Genomic DNA, 23802 nt, shown 5'->3' with positions numbered 1-23802 from the left:
AGTAATCAATAGCAGGCCATAAAAAAAAAAAGTGGTACAAAAAAACCACAAAGGATTTCTTTCTATTTCTATTTCTTTCAGTTCAGAAGGAAGTTTCAAATAAGCACTTCAGAGGGATCCGGACCCAAATGCCTTACAGTACATCCACAATCCACAACAGTGACTGTTCATAATGCATTTTTATTTTTTTCCTTTGTACAAAAACAAATATAAAATTTAAATCCAATAGAAAGTGTATACTAGCAATGACAAGTTTACATTACAATAAGACAGGACAATGCGATGTGTATCTAACACCACATTAGTTTTAAAACTCTCAGTGATACATGCACTATATAAAATAAAAACTGCTAGAACTTTTAATCTATTTCTACCAAGAATACCCAGGTATCAAGATAGTCAACAACCAAAAGTAATCTTGATGGGGGTATCTACAAAATTAAACCTTTTCCACACACAAGAAGAAACCAACATTAATAGAAACGCTTGTCATTCTTTGTTAAAATCCTCTCACGAAAGCCGTACATAAAATTCTTAGTAGATACAGAAAAAGCTCAAAAGTTTGTTAGCATAGGTAACCATTCAGTAGTTTAGAGAATCTTTTAGACATTTTGAAGAAATACTGTAGTTTTCAATCCGTATTTTTCCCCACAAAGCCAGAACTACATCGACTCCTGTTTCAAAACCTAGTCAGTGGTTAAAACTAGTTCTTGAGTGAAGTCAAAGAGTAGTGTACAAAATATTTAACAGAACATGGGTGTGTCATATGAGTCTGTTTACTTCTCGAAGAAAGTCTTTTCCACATTCAAGGTTTGTTTATTTGTCCCATAAACAAGATTGTACCTGAGGGAATGAAATGAAAACTAGGATTACCACAGCCTGCACACAGAGTTAAACTTTTCCATGAAAGCATAAGAGTCCACAGAACATGGTTGAGCCACCTCATCACAGTCTTGTCTATCCTCCCCCCAGTTTGTTATCTCTGAGTAGACAGCAGAGAAGCGTATGTTTGGATAGGTGGCTGGCTCTCATTTCCAGACACACGGTTCTTCTGATGCTCTAAGGAGCCTTGGGCTGAGGACTGCTGCCAGTGCTGGCAGCTGTATCTCGTTGCCCAGTAGCTAGCATATCTATCATCCACATGGCACTGCAAGAAGTTCACATGCTACTGAAAGTAACCAGCTCAGCTCTGCTCTAAGAGTCAACTCACGCTGCAAAACACCATGACCACTTCTATTTGGACACTCACAGCTGTTGATGGCAGGCCAGGCAAGCAACCCAGGTCCCTGAAGTCCCTGTTTCCATCCTTGGTCCTTGCACTAATTTTACAGTCCATCAGAAAGCTGGGCCAATTCACTAATTCACTATCAGCAGTAGAGCTATTTTCTCTCTACACCAGGAAACTAGGACCATTAAAGATGGTATTCTTTTGTACCCATGAACTTGCCATGTCAGTTTTCTAGCTTCGCAGCCAATACTCTTCCCTGTGCTGAGCTGTATTCTAAAGATAATCTCTTGTTAAAGGCAGAAATATACTTGTAGTTATACTTCCAATTGTTCTTTATTACCACTCAACCCCCACAACCCCACCCCCAAGCAACAGCTATTGAGTAGCTCCAGACTTTTCCCAGCTGGGAATTCTTTTGTCTGTTGCATAGCTCATATTTAACTTCCAAGGAAAAATACATGCAAGTACTGCTTACCTGTAGGATTGTGCCGGATGAAGAATACAAATGGCCTGTCTACTATGAACCAAGGAGGAGATGACCTGGCTATTAAAATTGCAGCTTGCAAAGAGAGATAAGATTTGAAGTTAGACAAAGCATGTAACATAAAACAGCATATATTCTATTAAAGTGCAGTTTCCTTGTGTATACTAGGAGTTTATACAGGCAGAGATAAACAGCTGAAGTCTTCCAGCTTAGACATTTAAAGAAGCATAAGTCACATTTTATGCCTACAGGAAGCATAGGGAAAAAAAACACACAAGGCCCACAAAAGGCTGGAAGGAAGTCTTGGGTTATCATACACAAAGGATCTACAAAGGATATAGCAGCTTACTCTTCGCCACCTGGATAGCCAGGAACTTTATACCAGTGACCAAAGTGTTAACTATTAGAAAGAAGTTTTCCAGAATAAGGTAAACCTGTTTTTACTTCCTAGAGTACACCAATGCTCTGATCAATATCAGCAAGTTGATATTCCAAAGAAACTACATAATACAAAATCAAATCAGTTTATATTTAAGTAAGTCTACTTGGAGACCATTGCAGGAAGTGCTCTGTCTTTGCTTAGTGGCATAGCCTTTTAATGCAGTTTTCCAGTCTGCTAGTTATCAGTATAGATGCTTACTTGTTGCTGCAGAAGCTTTGGTTCCATCTTCACTAACTTCAATTTTTGTTTTCTGCAGAACATGAGATACATGAAGACCTTCTGTTCCTGAAAAGAAAAAAAAAAACAAAAACACACAAAAAACAATAAGAACAGTATTTCCAATAAAACTAGCAGTAAAATCCTGAAGTATCTTGTAGCTAGCAGCTATGCTAGCATAGCTATTAAGAGGTGCTATAATCCTGCTGAAATCTCAATGCTGTTAAGAACACTACTGAATGCAGTCACTAAGTCTATAATTACAAAAAATAGAGAATAAGCTATCTTACTCCTCACTCCTCCCCAACTACTAGCCTCTATTGTTTTATGGTCTGTTAGAAAGTGTTTTTTCCCTGCAGTCATTTCTTTATCTAAATTTAAGTTACATTCACACTTATCTCATTGTTGAGAGGCAGAAAGCACTTAGCAAGACACCTCACTTTCATTAAAACAGGAATTTGTTTTTCCAGTTAAGGTAAGCAAGCACAAGACAAACTTCTTTGTTACATCTCTGTAGAAGCTTAGAAGTTTGATGGAAGCAGAAAACAGAGATAAGATGACATTTCAAGCTCATGGCTTTAAAAGTGTCTACACACCATTTTCAGATACTGATATTTGGAGCTCTTATTTGGTCCAGTTGCTTAAGCTAAACATTTAGTCCATTCCTTTCCTACAGTTTATGAAAAATTAAGTTTTAAATTTAATATTAAATACATACTTTGGGGAAAGCTAAATACTAATGCAGTTGCATCTTCAATTATGGTCTAAAGTACTGTTGTAAGTCTTTCCATGATTTTAGGCAGTGCTTAAGAGCCTTGGTTTGTAAGATCAAATCTTAATTTGAAAAGCTCATCAACGTGATTTACTGCTGTGATACAAGGCAAAAGAAAAGACACGCAGTACTCAATAGAAGCAAGAAGCCATGCTCGGCTGGGTACAAGACAGAACTTTGCTTCAGTGTCATGGTAACACTTACCCAAGACAGAACAGACAACTGCATTGGTAAAACAGCACTTCATTCGGTGCCAGAAACCATGAATAAAGACAACAATGGATTCAGAAAAATAACTTACTTGTTATTTTTGCAAAATTTGCCTTTGACTCGTCAAACATATCTGTAATACCAAGTGCTTTCAGAGGGTCCTTTAAGTCCGTTTCCGCTACTGCTGTAAATCTAATTGGAATAAGCAAAAAAGAATATATCAGAATTATGCAGAAAAGTTACCGTTAAGTGCTATGTCTCTCCTGTATCAGGAGTTATACGTATACTTCCTCCCAAACATTCCTTGAAGGAGCAATGAGTGATACGAGTACTTACTTGGGTAAAATAACCTGCACTCTTTTTGCTACCATGGTTGTCATCCAGCTTCCTATTGTCTTTGTGCTGATGTGGGGAATGATAGCAGAGAGTGGTGTTGTGCTTTCCGTAGGCAGAGCAATTAACATACTTATCATTTCTCCATGGTATGGCAATTCAATTATATTATACCACAGCTCATTTGGAGTACTTGTAGTGCCTAAAAAAGAGCACAGATAATGAGATCTAATTCCTACAGCCTTAAATCTCTATTTTATCTTCAGATACCTACTGCTATAAGAGTCTAAGAAAGCTTGTCCCCACACCTTAAAGCTGATTCTAGAGTCACAGACTGCCTAGCTCCCAGCTAGGCATCTCTTCAAGGAAGTGGCATGGCATCTCTATGGATGCTGGTTTGACAAAAAGCACAACTGGGATGATACTGTGAAGCATATGATACCTATTCAGGTTTTATTTTTTTTTTTCCCCAGACAAGCCTCATCAGCCCAGACTGGAAAGCCAGCTATGCTAGAAGTCACCAGGTCCATGAATCAGCTCGAATCAGCTCAGATTTACTGCAACCAAGATCAAACAGATTTGACTGAGCACTGAGAAGCAAAAAGCAAAAAAAAAAAAAAAAAAAAAGCATTATCTTTCTAAATTGATGAGATCTTTTGAAAAGCTCTTTCTTCCAAGAATGATTAAAATAGCTCCTGTTTGAAGTAGTCAGTTACATTTACTTGATTTACTTGCTTAATAAGACTGCTTCATAACGAGATCCTTCAAGGTAGTGGAGAACAGCCACTTTGAGGTAACAGAGAAGGCCAAGTAGGTAAGAAGGAATGAGATAGCAACACCTCTGAGTTAGAGCAAGTGCTGGGAAGACTGTTTAGGCAACCCTCTTTTCCAAATTCCCGTTGGTTGCTGTGGGATTTTTGGCATGTGGCTTTCTACAGGAGTTTCAAGTGAAAACTTGAACTACAGACAGGGTTTCTGGCAAAGTTTTTGGATAGCAATAGGATTTTATCATCTTTCCCCTTTCTTCATTTGAGTCTGCACTTGTCAGCCCAAACTGAAAATTGAAGTCTTCATCAGAAATTGAATCTTGTTGCCAGGACAATGCCTTGGCTGAATTTGTATTGCTAGAAAACCAGTAGCTTTGCACTTACTAGGCAAGAATTGTGTCAAGTTTTGTAGTTTATTTCCTTTTATTATGGTACTCAGACTGTGACCTCTGGATCAAAATAATGGTTGCAGAAGTCACTACGAGGAAGTGACAAATGGTAACCTCTCCAGAGGAATACCAGTTTCCTACTCTGCTGTATACTGCAATCCTTACCACTGATACATCTTAGATCCCATCACTTGGTTACAAACAATGCTTAAGTTGTTCATGAAATTTGAAAATGGATCTCTAAACTCTTAAAGACCCAAAGGATAGAAGTTCTTTGTTAGGATATCCAAAGATGCCCAACCTAAAACAAGTTTTAACGAAGGAGTACTTCTCCTGCTCTTTTCTAACCTAGTGATGTTTCTAATCTGAATTTATACCAACATAATGAAGCTTTTTTTTTAAACCAGCATCAAGAGAATAATGAAAAACTTTGAAGATAGGCTTGCTAAAGCCCGTCTTTAGTTATGAACTTCCTTCAAAGTCCACAGATAGAGCATACAACACAGTAAGCTTCCCCATTTCCCCCAAATCACACTTGAAGCAGCTATCTGAAGTTAGACATTCTCTAACACGTGTGGTTTTAAGATGAAGTTACAGCTGTTTACTGTAACACAAATCAGCTAGTATTAGCAGAGCACTACTGACAGTAAAATTAGGTATTCAAAAGTATTATCAGTGGGTCCTTTTTGTCTGCTCTTTTGGATTTATCGACAGTTATATTTCCAGACCTATTCCTCATACTGTCAGTAGCACATAAGGAAGCAAGTTCCAGACAGCACTGCTCTCTTCTGAAGGACACAACGGAAGATGTTCTTTCATCACAGCCTTAATTTCTGACCATTAAAAATCCCCACACATTTACAAAGCTGAAACCCTGAAGTACACTGTTAGCTGTATCAAGCTGCATGTCAGCTCTGAGCATCTCAGAAGTCAGGCCAAACCTGCTGAGCTACTTCTCTCTTGTGACTCAATTTGAATTTGAAAAGCAGCTTCGCACCTTGAGCAATACAGCCAACATACTAACCCTGTACTCTGCTGGCTCCCCCAGAACCGTTGATTGTACAAGCCCCATTTCTTTACTACCCAGTGAAACACAGACTAATTCTACCCTAGTCTTTTACATACAGCTCATCACCAGATAAACCTCAAGCTTCTGTTTCTGTTGGCAGGTCTCCTTCATTCTCATCCCTTAAAAAAAATCTCCCTACTGCAAGGTTTAGGCAACATGCAAAGTTTTCAACTTCAGTACTTCACATTTTTCTTTCTGAAGACAACAGGATAAGACAAGTACTTTGTTAGACTGTTCGACCTTAAGCAACTGTTAAATACCTTTAACAGCAACTTCCCCTATACCTCACCAGTACAAGATGCTTTCGTAACCCAAAGCCTCCAGAATCAGCCACAGTAAACAATACTATTGAACACCACATATACAGCAAACTCTTTGGTTTGAAGGAAAGAAGCAAAGTTTTACAACCCTTCTTGGGTATTTAGTGGTAGTGAGGGTTACTGAGCTTACCACAACGGAAGATAGATAATTGGGACAGCATGGGAACTTGGTAGGTCTTCCCATCAGCTCCATAAAATGGACGTTTCTTTGTATTTTCAGGTCGAAATCGGGATTTCCATAAGCCCTTGAAATACACGGCATTTACTAGAACCAGTCTGGTCAACCCATCAACATCATCTGGAGCTACAACTTGATCGATCATACCTAAAGAAACAAAGAAAGACTGAGTACGCGCTGTGTTAGCACTAGTCAGTTGTTCACAAAGAAACTGAAGCACTTACTCCTTTAAGCCTTTTGATCTGTGAACGCACCAACTATTCATTTGAGATTCATGCAAGCAATGACTGCATTCTTTTCTTTGTCAAAAAGCAAGGGATGCTTAGAAAGCAAACATATGTAGGTAGTCAATAGACCGATGTTATAGCTAACGGCATTACACTTTTCAGCATGTGATCAGATCTAAGATTTAAACTAAGCAGGTAAACTTGGTAAGAGTTTCAGCTAAAGCACTTCTCCCATTCACACCCTGCTTATAACACTGCTACGCAAAGCTGGTGGCACAGTAGAGAAAGAATTTGACAGCCTTGCTCCACAGATGTCACATCCAACATCATTAGCAACACTCCTCACATCCAGGAGGCAATGGATTTAACTCTGAGATACTAAACATGGTTCTAGTTCTGTAGTTCCAGACTATGTTGCAAAATATGACATCTCAACATATCTAAGCTTGACAACTAGATGGCAACAAGCTTGAACCACAAGGAATTCCATCAAGGCAATGTTAACTAAAAGTCTTCTACTAAACATGACTCTACTAAACAACACTGACACATACCTTACGAAGATTTAGGGTACTAACTGCAAAGGCTGAACTGCTCTAAAGCTTTTTAGAAGTCCGACTTTCTGAGTTACCTGCTTCTGAGTTGCTTTGCAAGCACGTCTGGCAACACCTAACTCCAAGAGAACACTGTTTGGATTTCTTGCAGGTTGAATGAAGGCAGGGAGCAGCAGAAGCTCCCTAAATGCATGGATAAATAATAAACAGATGGGCTCACATACACACATGCACACATAGACACCCACCCCTGTAGAGGCCACTAGGCAGACACATCTGCTAGAGTAGTGGGACTGCAGATGACCAGCCCACAGGCTCAAAGCATTACACACAACAGCTTAAGGACAGTATTCAACTACAAGGCAAAGCTTTTTCTCCCTCCCTAATCTTTCTCCAGTATTTCCAACCACAGCTGAGAGGTCTGAGATGCCATGCTCACGCACTGAACACACTCGCTGATACTCACCCCTTGTTTCATTTTTCACCCACTGGTTGATGGAATCACACGCTGCATTTGGGTCCTCAAAGTCCACGCTCTTGACGCTGCACTGAAACACCTCTTTGTTCCTTGTAACAAAAGGCACTTCCATTTTAAAGCCACTCTTTGCAAATACTGCATTAGCAATTGTAACAATGTCTTTATTCTTTTTTGAGACTATGAGCCTGTTTATCTTCTTTAACGCTTTACCAACTCCTAGTCGGAAAGAACAGCAAGTTTAATTTAGAATAAAATGACAAACAAACAGTTACCTTACATGCAACTATTAACGACACAAAATCTCAGACTAAGTGCTGGTGTAAAGACCAAAGCAGACATTCTGAAGGGCCTCCAAAATACCCGTATCTGATCTCTCATCTGGAAGAGACTACCATTTTCCAGCACATACATTATTTTCACTGTGATGTCTGCTCCCCACCTAGTGGTCTGCACAGAATGCTATTGACGATGCTGAGGATAAATATTGGGATTCAAGTCTCAGCGTGGAATTACCACCCGCTCTTCCACAGAAGAGACTACTCTAAAATGTAAGGCATGGTATATAAACCCATATAACCTGTCAGCTATGTGACAGTGACGGAAGAAGCTGACAACTCAGTCTGATCATTCAGAGCCAACATGATTACAGAATTATGCAGGTAGTTTTAAACCTCAGAGCAAAAAGCGTTGTTTTCTCACCATTCTCCCTCTCCATTTACTAGAGAATAAAGGAAGATGACAAAATTTCTATACAGGGTTCAAAGGACATAGTCTTTAAGGAAACTAAATTTGCTACAAGCAAGTGTTAATCCCTCAACACAGGAGCTTGCCTTTAAAGAAAAAAGAAAAGCAGCATAGGTTCCAGTGCTTACAGTCAAGACCTTTAGGATCTTAGTGCAGCTCATACGGAGTGCTTGCTATCTCTATCACTGCGTGTGAGAGGATGCATATGGCAGCACGGAAGAACTGTCATGTTCATCATACCCAGTTCTCCCTGATGTTATAGCTTATGAGTAAGCGCTTGTCTACACAGGGAAGCTATTGCCAGCCAAGAAACATAACGATCAGCCTTCATGTTGGATAGGATCCTCGGGTGGCTGTTTTTATGGCAGTTATTAACGGGCTCCTTGTGTTTCCCAATAGAATTTAGGCAGGAACAATTCCATACTACTTCCCTATGTAGACAAACTTCAGAGAAGAGCTACGAAGGGAGCGAATTAGTCGGGTTATTCTCTTAGCTGCGTATAAGAAAAAGCCTCAGATGGCTTTGCTGTTTATATCATGAATGCTTTAGCAGTACCGTTTGTGTGAAGTTGTATATGTTCACTCTCCAATATTATGGGCAAATTCTTTTGGAGAACATACCATAACAGAGGTTCTCAAACTGTATTCTGTGGACCACTGGTGGTCCACGGAGCACTTGGTGGTGGTCCGGGGAGAGCTGGCTGGTCTCATGATGCTGGCTCTCCTCCTTGCTTCCAGCTGCTAAATTGCATTAAAAGACAGCTAAAGATAAATTAAATACTTTCCAACTATTACCTTTCCAAAGCAGTTGCCATATTTGCCAAAGGACTGTAAGACTGCAAGGCAATCTTGAACAAGAGCAGAGGAAGTCTGTGCAAAGAGACAGGTAGCATCCCATAACAAGCCTCTGTAGCAAGGTACTGGCTACCTTCGGAGAAGTTTGAGAACCTCTGTCTCAGAGACAATTAGGAAGTGTGCAAGCCAAATAAAACCAGTTGATATAATGCTTCAAAATTTTTGTAAGTACTCATAAAATTTGAGCATTCAAATGTTCCTAAAGTTGGTTATCTCATGATTGGAACTCTAAAACATTTAGATCTTAAACTGACAAATCAATTTGCTGTACTTTAAACCAAAACAGCAAAGCAAATGAAGACAAGACATGTTATATAACAATGCTGCTCAAGATTTAAAAACGCACTTACCTTTTGGAGTACTTCCTATGCCTGGAAGGAAGGCAGAGTGCCGGCACTAAGATGTTAAGTCTTGCTGGCAAATACTCACAAAAATACTCAGCATGCAAAGTAAAGCAGCAAGAACCTTCAGCCTACACCCCCTAGAGGGGCAGAGATTGGCAGAGGAATATAAACACGCATGCATGCAGTGTCAGGAACAGGCAAGCAGAAACATCTGTTTCAAGAAGGCACTACAAGAACCACAGACTTAGGGATCCTGACAGCAGAAACATGAGTGAACAAAGCTGAAGAATAAAGTCAAAGTATCAATTGTATGGTTAGAATTTGCATTGGTTTTAACACCACAGTGAAGTCATCTATTGCCCTGTTGTCTCAGAAGTCATAGATTCAGGGTTGTTTAATACAGCCTGAACAGGGTAGTGCAGCTTTCCTGCACAGGGCTGGCGCTGGACCTCCATTTACAGGGTTCTGGGAGACCACTTTGCAAGTACGAGGGCAGTTCTGGCCAGGGCCAAGAAATCATTAACAAAGCTGCTAATGAGCCAGTTCAAGAATATGTAGATGTCCATACTTGAGTTGCCAATTAACTTCAAACATGTCCACTTCTTGCTTCAGTAACAAAGTTAATATGTTTATGATGCAATCTCCCAGACTTTTAAAACTGCCTCAAAACAGCATGATTCCAACACACACAACCAACACCACAACACAAACCACACCCAGAGAACCTTAGGAATCACTGACCATTTACACTGTATCTCATCATTGTTGTCAGCTGCTTCTTTGTCTTGCCATCAGCACCCAGCTGCAACACCCCCAGAACAGATGCAATCCCATGAGGAGAAACTACCACATTGTCCTGAGGCTTGGCTTTCACTATCTGATTGAAGACCTGGATTCCAACATCGGAGCTAAGTTCCTCCAGAGGATAAAAGCTGAACTGGGAACACACGGATATTAAAGTCCCGAGAAGAAAGAGAAGTGGGAAGTGCCAGTTCATGATTTCTGGTGTGGAATAACCTGTAAGAAAACAAGAGGGGAAAAGTTAAGTCAGCTTTTGTGGGTACATCATTTTTCATTCTTTCACACCCACTGTCGCCCCCCTACCAAACTCTGTCAGCTCTGCGTTGCAGATAAACTGAGCCTGAGGATAAGTTAGTGCTGAGGAGCGTGGTATGGTCCTCGCCCGTGGAGATACACTGCACTAGAACATTTCATAGATCATTTTCTGCAGTTAATAGAAGCAGCACGTGTACGTATGCAAACAGGCCTTCTGTTGTGGGAATTTACACCTGCCTAGAATAACAAAAGTTAGCTGCATAATTGGCATTTTTCATGATGGGTAACAGGAGGAAGACGTAGACTGTAAAACACGGGGTTCAGTTTGGATTTTAGCCTTTACTTATCTGCGTAAGAAAATCAAGCAGCTCGTGGGGGCAGAAGGAAGTTTGTATTCAGAGTGGGGCCATTCTTCACCCACAGATCCCAAGGCTTAGCACAGGTCAGCACTGTTACCCCCACGACACCATAGAAACTGGGGCACAAGCAGCAGCAACAATTTGTTCAGGACCTCTCAGCAGCTGATTAGAGAACCAAGCCCAAATCCTGAACACTGTGTAATATTTACCTACTAGGCTCTATTTCCTCCTCGTGGACGTGTATTCAATCCCCTTTTTGTTAGGGCAAGCAGGCACTTAAAGGAATAGCCATGCAATAACCTTTTCCATGAAGTCAGGCCCTCCCACTCATCCTTCAGGAGCTGAGCTACATTTCAAAGACTTTAAAGTTTCACCGTTCCAGTACGGGCTTCCATTTTCAGCCCAAGAAGGAAGCCGGTTCCTCAGCTGAGCACTTTGGTGTTAGCCTTGCAGACACACCGATGAGTCAACGAGCAGCCCAGCTCACAGAGGGCTGAACAGGCTGCAGAAAGCACACAGCTGATTAACGAGCCATTTGCATACCACAGGCAACACCTAAAAATAGGCCTCTCCTCCACTTGAGCCTTCTGATCACCAGTACACGCTCACTCTTCTGGCTTAAACCACCCCGGAGCTGGAGGCCAGTGGGGACTCGGTGTTGAGCAGCGAGCATCTCAGCTGACAGCGCCTCAGCAGCCTGCCTCCCACTCACAAGGAAGGGCACGAGGCACCGAGGAGCTCTGCCATCACACAGCCTACCTACGCTGCGAGTTCAGACCACGCTGGAGCACTTGGTTACCAGAAAGCCAGCTGGTGTTTCTATAGATTCATTTAATCATCTTTTAATAGCACGTACTTTGACTGTGCTAAGACTTGGAAACAACAAACGCAGCATTTCCACTTTCTTTGCCATTTCAGGAGGTGCAACGAGCCTCCTCCAGCTTGCTGTTGCAGCACTGAACCGAACACTGACCACGAAGGAGCAGAGACACAACATCTCTCCCCCAGCCAGCTAGGGATAAATGGGATGTATCACTGTTAGCAGGGCACCTGTCAACTGATCCAGGTTATGTCAGAAGTGAAAAGGCTGTCCTGTACAGGTCAACAGCCTGCCTGCTATTAAACAGCCTTCCCTAGCAGACTTTTTTAATCCTCCTCTATCCCCCAAGCACTTCTGGAGTCCCTGAAGAACAGTTCCTTCCATACCAGCACCACCTGGCAGCACACAAACCTACTCTGAAAACTCAACTGGCCTTGACCCTATTGCAACAACTGAGCTAAAGGTGACGGATCAGACGTGCAGGAAGAAAGCCGATGGGTCACCTCCCAGGTGTGTCCTGAGCCTCACGGCTGGCTGCTGTAGGAACCCATCATGGGCAGCACTGGCAGCTTGACAAGGAAAACGACTCTGTACTTTCCTGTCTAATGGTAAAAGATATTCTTCATAGAGTTCTTGGATACGAATATATACAAACCATGTGAAATCTCCAGTTTCGCTCTTAGAGAGGAGGCTGCCTCCCTCTCCCAGGCAGAGCTGCCTTGCAGGAAGCATCACCTCTGAGCTTGCCACTCAGAAGACAGAAAAGAGACGGCCAGCAAGCCACCAAAACTTACCAGGAAGCCCAAGTGGTAAATACAAAAAAAAAAAATTGATTCCAGTATTAGTCAGACTTCTACCTTTATGTAGGACGTTGGCAAAAGCAAACAATACAACGATACTAGAGCTTCTTAGTAGATGTACTCACAACCAAGCAAACAGTTAATGCTGGTGCAATGCCGCCTGTCCCACGCAGCGATGGAGCCCCAGCACTGCACAGAGCACACAATCCAAGCTTTTGAGCTTGCCTTTGATAGCAGCAGCTCCACCTGATCCAGCTGGCAAACCAGGAGGGAGCTGGCCCTTGGGAGCACACCTACCTGTGGCACCTTACAATGCCCAGAGCGTATTATGGGGGAGAGAGCAGGGTGACACATCTATGAAACTAAGAAAGCTGTGATTTATCATCACTTATGTGCTGCATCTGCACAAGCCTAATTGAAGGCAGATATTTTTCCTTTCCCTTTAAGCTACCACAATGTATTGAGTCCCATAGCTATTTTTTTTATTTCTCTGGTGACAGCTCCCAGCAGCCGTGCATTTCCCCGTGACACGTGGGGAGCCTTGTCAGAGTAACATGACTCTGCTCCCAAGGCCACTGCTGCAGGATTCTGATTTTTATTCTTCCAAGTGAGAAAGCGATGGCCTCCTGCGCCTGGTTTCCCCAGAAACCACCACGCTTGCCCAACCTCTCCCTCCCGCTATGCCATTGGGAAGGGCTGGTCTCTATTTCAGAGCACAATCTCCAGCAGATACCTACTAAATAAATGAAAGCAAGGTCTGCAGTATTCTGAGCACAGGGAAAAAGTAAAACCACTTTTCAGAGACAGTTACTGAGCAGTCCATGTTTGGACCTGCCATGCCCACTACGTAACCCAAAGAGCTAGCTGAGGAGATAATTTCATCTTGGAGCAGAAGCAGCATTCATATATTAATGCTCCTAGCATGGATTGCAGTATATTCAACTTTTATGCAGTTCAGTAACAAGAAGTGCATTTGCATATCCTGAAAGAAACAGCTTAATCACAGTGCAAGGAGGAAAAAAATAATCTAAAAAGGATGTAGGATGTGTAGGATGGAAAACAGTTGACCTGCTACACAGAATACCAACAAGCTTTCAACAAGCTTTCATAACTGAAGCTAAAAACTCAACAATAGTTAAATTTGAACCTGAGGCTTCAGAAAGACAAACAGAAATTTAAGGTAGTCATTTCTTTGTCTGTGAGCCTTGTAAATGTATATTTTACTTTTAAACAAAACTAATAGAGTGTACAGACATATTCACTGACATGAATGTGAGCTTGTGAAAGATGCTGGACTACAACAAAAATCCCTCTTCAAGGCAGTCCACCCAATTTTTAGATTGGGCACTTAAAGGAAGGAAAGCATCCCACTGGTTACGCTTGTAAATGGAAGCCAACAGAAATATTGACAGTGCCCCAACAAAACGTATCCTAGAGAATAATACATTTCATTCCTCATGCAGATCCGGTTCTTAACCCTGATGCTCAGGTTTTCAAACAAAGCAGATGACTGCATCATGCACCGAGCTGTATGAGAGATCCTCAGTCTGTGGCAAGCTCACCAAGACCTTCATCATCCCCTCTGCCTTACGGAGCAGCACAGCACCACCCCGACTCCCACCCACCACGCTGAACTGGGCATTGCTGCCTGCATCTGACCGCAAAGCCTGGCTGAAGATGCTGCATGGTTTTAGCCGAATGGTCCAGTCAGGTAGACAGCTCTCAGGAAGGAAGAGGAACACCACGACGCGTCCCACTTGCACTGGTAGCTTTGTATTATTTCATGACAGATGAAGTGTCTCCAGGCTACCAATCTCCAAATGACCTCGGCCTCCAGCCGGTGTTACCAACACCAACCCTCACACACACCGGGCAGCGCACTCAGCTCTCACTATGCTCAACGACTCAGATCACCCACATAATGTATGGCTTACGTTTTTGGCTGAAGTTATTATGGAAGCATTTACGTCAAAGAGGACACCGCGCCTCCAGCCTGCACCTGCAGAACGCTTGGTACAAAAGCAGAGGCACATTAACACCGGCTGTGTGAGCTGGGTACAGGAAAACATCTGATGGAGCTGGGAGGAGCTGTCATCAGCCCCAGGCGTGAAAGGCTACCGAGCATGGAGATCCTCCCACAGGAAAGGGATTAGGCTATGGAGGACTTCACCTTCAGAGCCAGACTGGGCTGTTGCACTCTTTCCCAATAAGAACAGGAGAAGTTAGTTTGGTTCAAAGTTAGAGGGGGAAAAATAAGTTTTAAATCTGGAATTTTTTAGCTCAAGTCCTGAGCTGGAGAAGTCCTACCCCAAAGAGCCTGAAGAACATTTTAAGTGCATTATTTCTTAATTCACTTTCTTAGATTTCCACATATCTATACCTACTGCACTAAGTACAACAGTGTGTTAGAATCCTACGAGACAGCTCAAAGCATTCACTTTGAACCATCTCTTCAGCAGCAATAAGGTAGCACCCACAAGGATCCCTTTTCTGCCATTTCTTTAAAGACTCATCAGGCACAAGGACATTTAGACACTGGGCTTCAGCAGCAAGCACAGCTAAAGGTAAAGTAAACCCAAACAGCAGTCTTGCAACATTGCAGGTCTCACTTATTAAGTCCCAAATAGCTCAGAGCGAGCCCCTGGGTGCCCAGAGAAATTCTGCCTGGGCCAAAGATTTGGGGGCATCTCAGTCTGAGATGTCTCCTTGTCAGTGCCATCTGTGCTACTAATTTAAAAAGTCTTATTTCAGCTGACATGTAAGCTCAAAGAAAGTGCTTCACTTGAGGCATTTAACCAACTCTCTACAGCAGGACTGAATAAATACTTAACCAAACTTGTTAACAGCCTTTTAAAGAGCTGGCTGAGCACACAGCAATTGTTTCTCTAAAGCAATGAGACCTCTCTGGTTGCAGTGGGAAGGTCACATGCTGGATCTTGTTTTTTCAGAAGATGCACTCTTGGCAACATGCTAAGAAACTCAAGCCTGCTGGTGAGCTTTTCCTCTCCCCCTCACAGAGGTTTGCAACTCCTCTGCCTAAGCCTCTTATATTCCAAAGCCTTCAGCTACTTCCCTACGTGCTTTTGGACTCCGAGCAGCAGGACCCACGTCCTGAATGTGGGCAAGCCCAGGTTCAGGAGCAGTGGTGTGTGCTCCATGGAGCACAACAGACAAGCCAAGCCAGAGCTCTGAGATGTTGCCTTCCTCCAGGTTTCCTGATATTCCTCAGTGCTGGCTCTCTCCTTTTGTCTGAGCTCTTTCCAGTGCTACTTAATGTATGAAAACACAGAGTGTATCAGCATGCCAGGTCACACGGAGGAGTAACAACAGAACAGATTTCTGTTACTCAATACCTGAAAGGTTTAATACATGAAGAGCATTATACTGAAAGGATGGTCAAGTTTTAAACATTTTTCAACAGTTTAGTACTTGCATTGCTCTGAAGAGGAGTAAATTAATGCCAAAACCATGACAAACATGCTTTGCACACAGATAAGCTGGAAGGGTTTTTGTTTCAGCAGACATTTTGCACGTTAAGATGCTGGTCTGACTCCCGGCACTGCAGTCAGCCTTGCACAAAGGCACGGAGTGCAGCACTGGATCTGAGGCTCTCCTCTTCCAAGCTTAATCCTTTCTCTGCGATTTCTAGTTCTCCCAGTTCATTCATCTGCTTGTGTTTGTTTCAAGATGGCCTGTCTCCATCTGGAATGGCTCCCTCCCAGCTTTATCCAACCAGCCTCCCCTGCCAAGGGGGAATTTCCCAGTGGAGCTCCAACTTGTAAAACTGGCTGGCCCCAGATAGGAACCATCTCTTTGTCCAAGCAGAGTTCCCACATGCACAGAAAGATTTTAATGGCTCTTTACAAAGAACCCTGACCACCACTTGTTGGGAGTTTCAGTTCAGCACGGAGGACAGACAGACAAGCTTTACTTCAGGCTTTCTGCAGGCCCGGAGCTGATGTCTCCATCAGTCCATAAGCCAGGCTCATTTTCTGACAGCATTTCCATCACAGAGGCTTACAAAGCCCACACTTCGCGTGGCGCAGTACAACTGAACAGACATAGCTTTAGTTTTCACCGTTCAGCTGGAACCAGCCTACAGCTACACTGCACGACTTCGAGCACACAAGTAGGCATTCACGGAGGAGTTGCTTTTACTTCCATCCCATGCACAACTGAAAGAGCCAGCTTACACTCCGCTTCACGAAGCAAACCCTTCGCTCGTGCCACACAGCAGGCGGCTTACAGAGGTGATCGGGGGAACTTGCAGTGCTACCACCAGTGTCAGACTTCAGCAGCACTCATTATGGGAGACTCAGCACCCCTGTTAAGGGTTTGTATGCGTTACTTACTCCTGTGCTTAAAGAAGCATCTCCACGACCTCTAACAGTATCAGTAGGATTAAGGAGAATTATGTTTTTAATTTACTGGCATCCCTTTATTAAAGAAGTTATTTTATTGATCTTCAGTTCATTATGCAACACGGTTATTTTACCATAAAGAAACAGCATGGGACAGCCAGCCCATCACGACTAATGCTGCAGAACCCGTTTTCCAAAGAAGATGCAACACACTGTTTCACAACAAGGCCGGGAGACTGCACCACATTGCTCTGGATTTACCCCTGTAGGGGGACTGATGGCTCAGTGATGAAGTATTTGCCTGAAACTTAGCAACAAGTTCAAAACCCAGGTTCCCCTTTGAGTTTCTGTAGAAGAAAAAGCTTTGTGGAACCACAGCCCCCACTTCCACTGTGCATTAATAAGACTTGCTATGCAAGCACAAGCTCATTAAGAACCAAAGACAAGCCTACGGGACTGTAAGATCCCAGTAATGAGGTACAGGATATTAACTTTTTGATAATGGGCTGTGTAAGTACAGATTTATGAAATAACTCCTCAAGGTGTGGGACTGACAATGGCTGGTGTTACCAACTCTGTTTCTTCACCACCACCTTGATGTTAACCCCTACCTCTGCTAGAGTATTTGACCTCCTTTTCCTCCTTGAAGAGCATGAAAGGGAAGCAAGTACCCTTACTCATTTCCACTTGCTACAGGGCTCCTCTGACATCAGGACTCTCACGCCTCCACACACCTGCAGAGCAAAAGGAAAGTTGTTCCTTCCCCCCACCCCCAGGACAATTTTCTCCTGCTGGCCAGCGACAAGCCCTGTGCTGCACTAAAATTTCATTAGAGCTTTGACATGGCTCGAGAGTTGTTATATACCAGAATAAACAAGAAGTTGCCTTCAGATTCTACATGTTTTAGGTTTAGTTTACAGAAGAAATATTTTTCCAATTAAAAAAGCATGCTACCAAGCCCAGTTCCTATCATTCCACAACCTACAGTTCAGTCTAGCTTTACAACACAACTTATTAAGAAAATAAATTAAAAATTAATAGATATGGCAGGATCTATCAGCCACGTGACATCTAGATGAAGCATGAGCACAATAAAGATGCCCAAATGGTGGAAGACTGAAAGCCTGTCTTTTCAATTGGTCTTTAAAAGAAAAAGAAAAAAAAAAAACAGGTATTTATTAATATTAAAGTTTCTACCTATTTTTTTCCTCCTACAAGAGGAGGAAAAATGGCAATAACTCTTAGCAGTTTTATGAACTTACACATTTGTATTTGATAGACTTATTTCACCATAAAAGTAAATTGGAACAACTCCAGCGTTCACTATTCATCATGAGAACTTTTAAAAGATCTTGTACTTACACAGGCCGATATCCAAGACCTCAAAAGTGAGGCATTTGTGTCTAGGGAATACTGCCATGAGACTTCCAGCAGAACACTGAGAGATCAGGAACACTGTTCTAACCATTTACAGTGCTTGCTGTTGCAACACGGCGATAGGAGCTAGCCTTTTATTTATTAATCATATTGTACAATGTTCATGAACTTCCTATTTCCAAGTTAATTTAGATACCCTGTTCCAAACTGAAATACTAGATAAGTATAATTCTAAAGATGTAATTTAACCAAGGATAAAAGCTCTTAAAATTCAAGATTAAAACCAGCTCGACTTCTTAAATCTAGGACAGCTTCACTGACTCAGACTTAAGCTCATGGAAGCATCAGATACAAGTTTCTATTCGCCATTTCTCAGACCTTCCAAAGCTAGCTTAAAGTTATCATAGCCTTAGTTACCTTAGGGATATTTACCTTTTTTTTTTTTTTTGCAGCACATAGGTTTACTTATATTCATCTTCCCTCCCTCCCACAAGCTTTAGAAGGGAAACCAGCCAACTACAAATGCCAGAAAGCACTGGTGCTGTAGGGAGGCAGGAGTCCCATCTAGTAGGGAGTCAGGAATGAGCCATTGTGCTGGGAGCCCCGGCTGTGCCCTCCGCAGTCATCTGCGAGAAGACTGACGTTAACCGGTTAATAAGAGAATTAAAAGCTATTCAGAAGACTTATGTTTGAGAAAACATGCTCTTTTCATTAATCTGACCTCATTCCTGATTAATCCCACTGGCTTACCACAGGTTTCTGGGAAGGCAAGACCTGAATTTCCATAGGAAAAAAAAAAAAAGAACTGAATATGAACTATGTACAAGAGTCTTGCAAGAAGAGATCATGACCTAGTATATTAAGCCATCTGATTCAGTTCAGATTGGAGCTCGTAGGCTGGGCTGTGAGCTGCGCTAGCTGAGAAGCCTCCACGCAGCCCATCGCTATTTCTGTAACGCAGATGACAAACCTCAGCAGAGGAAGTAGGCAATTAGCTAGGACAAGCAGCCTCTTAAGCTGAGCTGCCAGAGCAGCTGGAGGCCTCGAGCTTGCTTCGCTGCTGAGAAAGCAATGCAAACTACTTCTCCAGCATGAAGGTCTACAGTAAGACGGAGACATGTAGCTAGAAGACAAAGCCACCAGCTTGTACATAGATAGCTCCTTACTTCACATCCTTTAGGAAGCTGAATGGAAGATATAAAGCTAAAGTTAGTTCTGCTCCTGGTTTTGTACCTTTAACATGTCAGAGCCAATGAAAAAAATCCCTCCTACTAAAAAAAACAGAGGAAAAATACGAAAACACAACCTTTGGCCAGCTGAAGCTTGCAGTTTGTATCAGATGACACAGCTGTCTCAGGACCAGCAAGAACCATCAATAAATGGCACAAGGTGCCATTCTGCAGCAATAGGTGCTAGAAGTTCAAGCTGTTAAATTAGAAAATCATTTAAGAAGAAAAAGCTTGGTCAAAGCTACATAGCTGATGAATGTAAGTTCTTATTACCTGCACATCAGCCTACCTAAGAGGTTAAGATGTACCAACAAATCCCAGGAACGCTTCTGTAGACTCTTGTATAACTCACAAGCCCAGCTGACAGTCTGCCACTGCCAGGTATCTCCCAGGCAGACAGCTTGTACCTGCGTGCTGCGGCCACTGCACACGCACAGCCTTGCGCTGGGGTCTTCAGTTCAGCACTTGCTGGTGATGGATCTTGATGCCCTCCATAGATGCTCTCATGATCACAAGATAGTAAGAAGTTAAACCTTCGGCTGCTGTTTCTAAAGCCCGGGAAGAAGAGAACAGGAAGCCGCACATGGTTTACATCACACTGTGGAGCACGGTCAGCAGTACTGAGATCTCCACCTTCAGGAGATCACCTCACAAGATGAGTATCTTTTCATATTTAAACCACTGTGTGGCATAGTTACCAGACACCAGCAGGAGTTACCTCCCAGTTTCATTCCAAAACTATAAGCAAAAGCATCTTTCTGGCTATGAAAGGTGAACGCTGGACCACAACAATTACAGTAAAACAGGACCAAGACTTGTGTTTCTGCAGACACTGCTCATGAAGAGGCGCTAAAGGATAAAGTATTTCATGTAGCATCTAAGTATCTTAAGGCCTTAATAAACAACTCAAGAAACTATGGTTGAAACTAGAATTATCACTAGATTTGTCCCATCCTCTTCCTGTCCACGGTCACTGGCTCCTACTTCAGCAGCACCTCCCCTGTGTGCTGGCACAAGGATCCACGCAGCTGAGCTGTGAACCACGTTGGTACTAAGACGTGAAGAAGCAGAGCACAGGACAGCTTCTTTCCATAGCACACCACCCTAAACACCCGTGTAGCTGCAGGATGCTATCACCTTTATTTTCATCTTTGCCTCCTCCCACACCATCATTTTAGCCATCACAGAGGGGGCTCACCTGAACACGTACCTGGTTGCACACATTGAGCTTTCTCCTATTTTCATGCCCACCAGCCATTCACTTTAAGTTAACTTTATTTTCATAACTCTCTAATTTAGAGTGTTAACCTTACAGTTCATTGTAGGGGACAGGCCATGCCATGCTACCTGCTCTCCAAAGCTAAAAAGAACAGGCAGTTCTTAAATCACTCCACTTACTCACAAGTTGCTTATGATTAACAGAGGTACTCTGAATGACACTGAATTTCCAGGCTGGCAAACCTTTGCTGTAAAGCATGATCTGTAAGAGTGCCACGGGTGACAGGGAGGATGCCCAGAGGCACACAAGGATGACTGTATCCAGTAACACTTTACAGATTAGTGATGATTAATGAATCTTTTTCCTGTCTTCCCACGTATAAAATCTTTGGCACTAAAGAGTAACAGAAGCCAGTTAACAGGCCAACTAACTGGAAGTCTTTTGTCGATTAGGCTGGATTTCCCCCTAACTAATGGCATAAAGGCATGCTTCTTGTGATTAAGCAATTCAAGCTGTCCAGGCAACCCTGACCTGAGGTTCCAAGGAAGAGCTTCCAGCAAGCCTCAGCTTCTTCAATCACGAGCGCTACAGTTGCCTAGCAAGGATCAAAAGCCGTGACCGGCTGCACAAGCTGAGCAGACACGGCACGCACCACCTCTGAAGCAGCAGAAATGTAGCTTCAGCTCCCTCTGGACTGTTCCCTTACTGCAGAGGTATGCAATTTACATACATCTCCATTTTAATTCCTAGCAGTAAGGAGAGGTAGGTATTTTGATGCATCTATATGCACACACTCTGCTATAGTCTAGAAGTGCCTCGTACAACACACTGGCTTCGCTACTTGACATGTTTTCTGCCTAACAGCGTGCTTGCTGAGCTTTAGGAAGGGAACTGACAACGGAGACCCACACTGAAAGTCTCTGCATGCCTCAAAGACGTGCTAGTTTCCCTGTTGTCACTGACAACACCAAACAGAAGCTTCAGCACTTCTGTGTGCACCTTTAGACAAAATTCACCGCAGATTCCTGTTTTTTTTTTTTTTTTTGGGTACCGACATGAGTTTATACCACCTCCTACATGAGGTACCCAGAGCTACACAGACTGCTCTGTAACAATGGTCACATCCCCACCCTCTGAAGGAGTTTTTGTAACGCCCAGACACAGGTAGCACAAGCGAGAGCAGCTTCCAGAGAAACACCTTTTCAGCATCTTCACCACACAGGCAAAACGTGCGGCCAGATCGCCCGGCATACAGCGTGCCCACAGTTTTAAAGGCCCAGCGGACCAGCAGTCATTACACAAAGTTTACTCCTGTGCCAAACAGCTGCTGCTCTCACGGGTTTACACACCACAACACGCCGGGACTCCAAGCTAGCACATCTTGCACATATTTGAACTCCTCTGCTCACAGCGGTGCTCCCCTCACACGTTTTGGGGACTCACTGATGGCTCGGCAGTGCTTTTCGCATCGCTCCTGCGTCTCTGCAGCTTCTCCCCTGCTCCGAAGCACACAGCGGGGCGGCTGCTACACCTACATGCGGCTTACGAACAGTCTGTGCAAATTGGTTGCTAATGAATCCCTGGGAAGACCAGGGGGTGAGACGTAACTGAATGCTTGCACAAGAGAAAGTCAAGGCAGAGAAGGAAGTCATTTTTCAGTGCAGCGCACAAGAGTCAGCCTACCAGGTTTCTCTTTCAGGAAGTTGCCCAAGAATGCAATTAAAACCACGAAAACTAAGCCACGTTTCAGACCGACGTACAGGCACGGGAACGGGGAAAAGAAACCATTGTCTGAGGCCCCTGCTCCACAGGTAGGTGCTGCCGAGTTTCAGAAGGGAAACCTGGCACTTTCCTTGCACATTGCTGCCCGGCGCGCTGGTGTCGCCAGGGGCTGCTTTTCTGCGTGAGGACAGCGAGCCGAGGCACACAACAGCATTTACACAAGCCGCAAAAAGTCCCCGCAAACCCCCCCAGAAGCGAGGACATTTGGGACAGCACCGAGGCAGCCCCGGGCAGGCTCAGCACCCATCGGGAGCCGCCGGCGCTGGCTAAAGCCTGCTCGGACAAAAAAAAACCCCAAAACCTACATCCCCCTGCCCCCAAACCGCAGCGGCTGCACAGCCTCGTCCCACGCTCCTCTGCCGGGCTCCGGGCGCCCTGGGTGGGAGGAGGAGGAGGAGGAGGAGGAGGAGGAGGAGGATGGAGCAGAGATGCAGCCGCTGCTGGAGGCGCTCGGAGCGGCTCCCGGCGCCCCAAGCCGGGCTCGGCTCGCTTCTTGCACACCCAGCAAGGAAAGAAAGCCCGAAAACTCTTTGCTCCCAGAGGAATTAAAATAACAACAACCCCTCCAACACACACACACACACACCGCGCAACTCGGGGCAGCGGGTACCGGGAAAAACAGCAGCCAGCCCCCGGGCAGCCCGCACAGCGCCCCGCTCCCCCCCTGCGCAGCCCCCTCCTTCCTCCTCCTCGCCCCCCGGCTCTCACCTCCCCTCGCAGCTCCCAGCCCGCGGCCGCCCCCTCCCAGCAGCGCTCGGCCGGAGCGGCGGCGGCGGCGCCCGGCGTTTATAGGGCCCGCGGCCCGCCCCGCCCGCCCGCCCCGCCCGGCCCCCGGCCCCGCTCCGCCCCGCTGGGCCGCGGCGCCTCTGCTGCCCCTCCCCGCAGCCCCTTTTGCTGTGGGGAGAAGGGCAAGGGGCTGTGGAGGCGGCCCTTGTCCCTTGTGGTGCCCAGCGAGGGGAAGGGGGTCCCAAAGGTGGTCCCCTGGCACCGCCGTGCCCCCTCCTGGCAGCCACGAGGAGGAGGGGGGGGTTTCAGACCCTTCCCTCGCACGCTGCTGTGCTGGTGCCCTGTGCCCGAGCCCCCCCTCAAACACCAACACAGAGGTGTGCTGAGGGGCTGGGGTGTTGGCCCCACACCTATCGCTGGGGTTTCGCTTTTCTCATGTGGAGCGTGACAGCGTGACAAGACA

At 44.3% G+C, this 23802-nt stretch overlaps 1 protein-coding gene across 3 annotated transcripts; it reads right to left on the bottom strand.

Moving 5' to 3' along the window:
• Positions 1-160: 160 nt before the first annotated feature.
• On the bottom strand, positions 161-23416 carry SERPINE2 (serpin family E member 2). 3 transcript variants are annotated; one of them, XM_084528840.1, is made up of 10 exons: positions 23322-23415; positions 10352-10627; positions 9033-9152; positions 7656-7883; positions 6361-6555; positions 3689-3887; positions 3444-3544; positions 2353-2439; positions 1704-1787; positions 161-843 (listed from the first exon to the last, which is right to left on the bottom strand). In XM_084528840.1, exons 2-10 carry the CDS (start codon positions 10605-10607, stop codon positions 806-808), a joined length of 1308 nt encoding a protein of 435 aa, XP_084384966.1. In that variant the 5' UTR covers positions 10608-10627; positions 23322-23415; the 3' UTR covers positions 161-805. The 3 variants fall into 3 exon arrangements, with proteins under 3 accessions (XP_084384966.1, XP_084384967.1, XP_084384968.1); XM_084528841.1 differs by having other exon boundaries at positions 9033-9149; XM_084528842.1 differs by lacking the exon at positions 9033-9152 and having other exon boundaries at positions 23322-23416.
• Between the last annotated feature and the right edge of the window lie 386 nt (positions 23417-23802).

This window comes from Aythya ferina, assembly GCF_964211825.1.
Source record: "Aythya ferina genome assembly, chromosome: 9".
In the NCBI taxonomy this organism is placed as follows: Eukaryota; Metazoa; Chordata; class Aves; order Anseriformes; family Anatidae; genus Aythya; species Aythya ferina.
The sequence above is the reverse complement of the archived record's forward strand: the minus strand, read 5'-3'. Positions and strand labels throughout refer to the sequence as shown.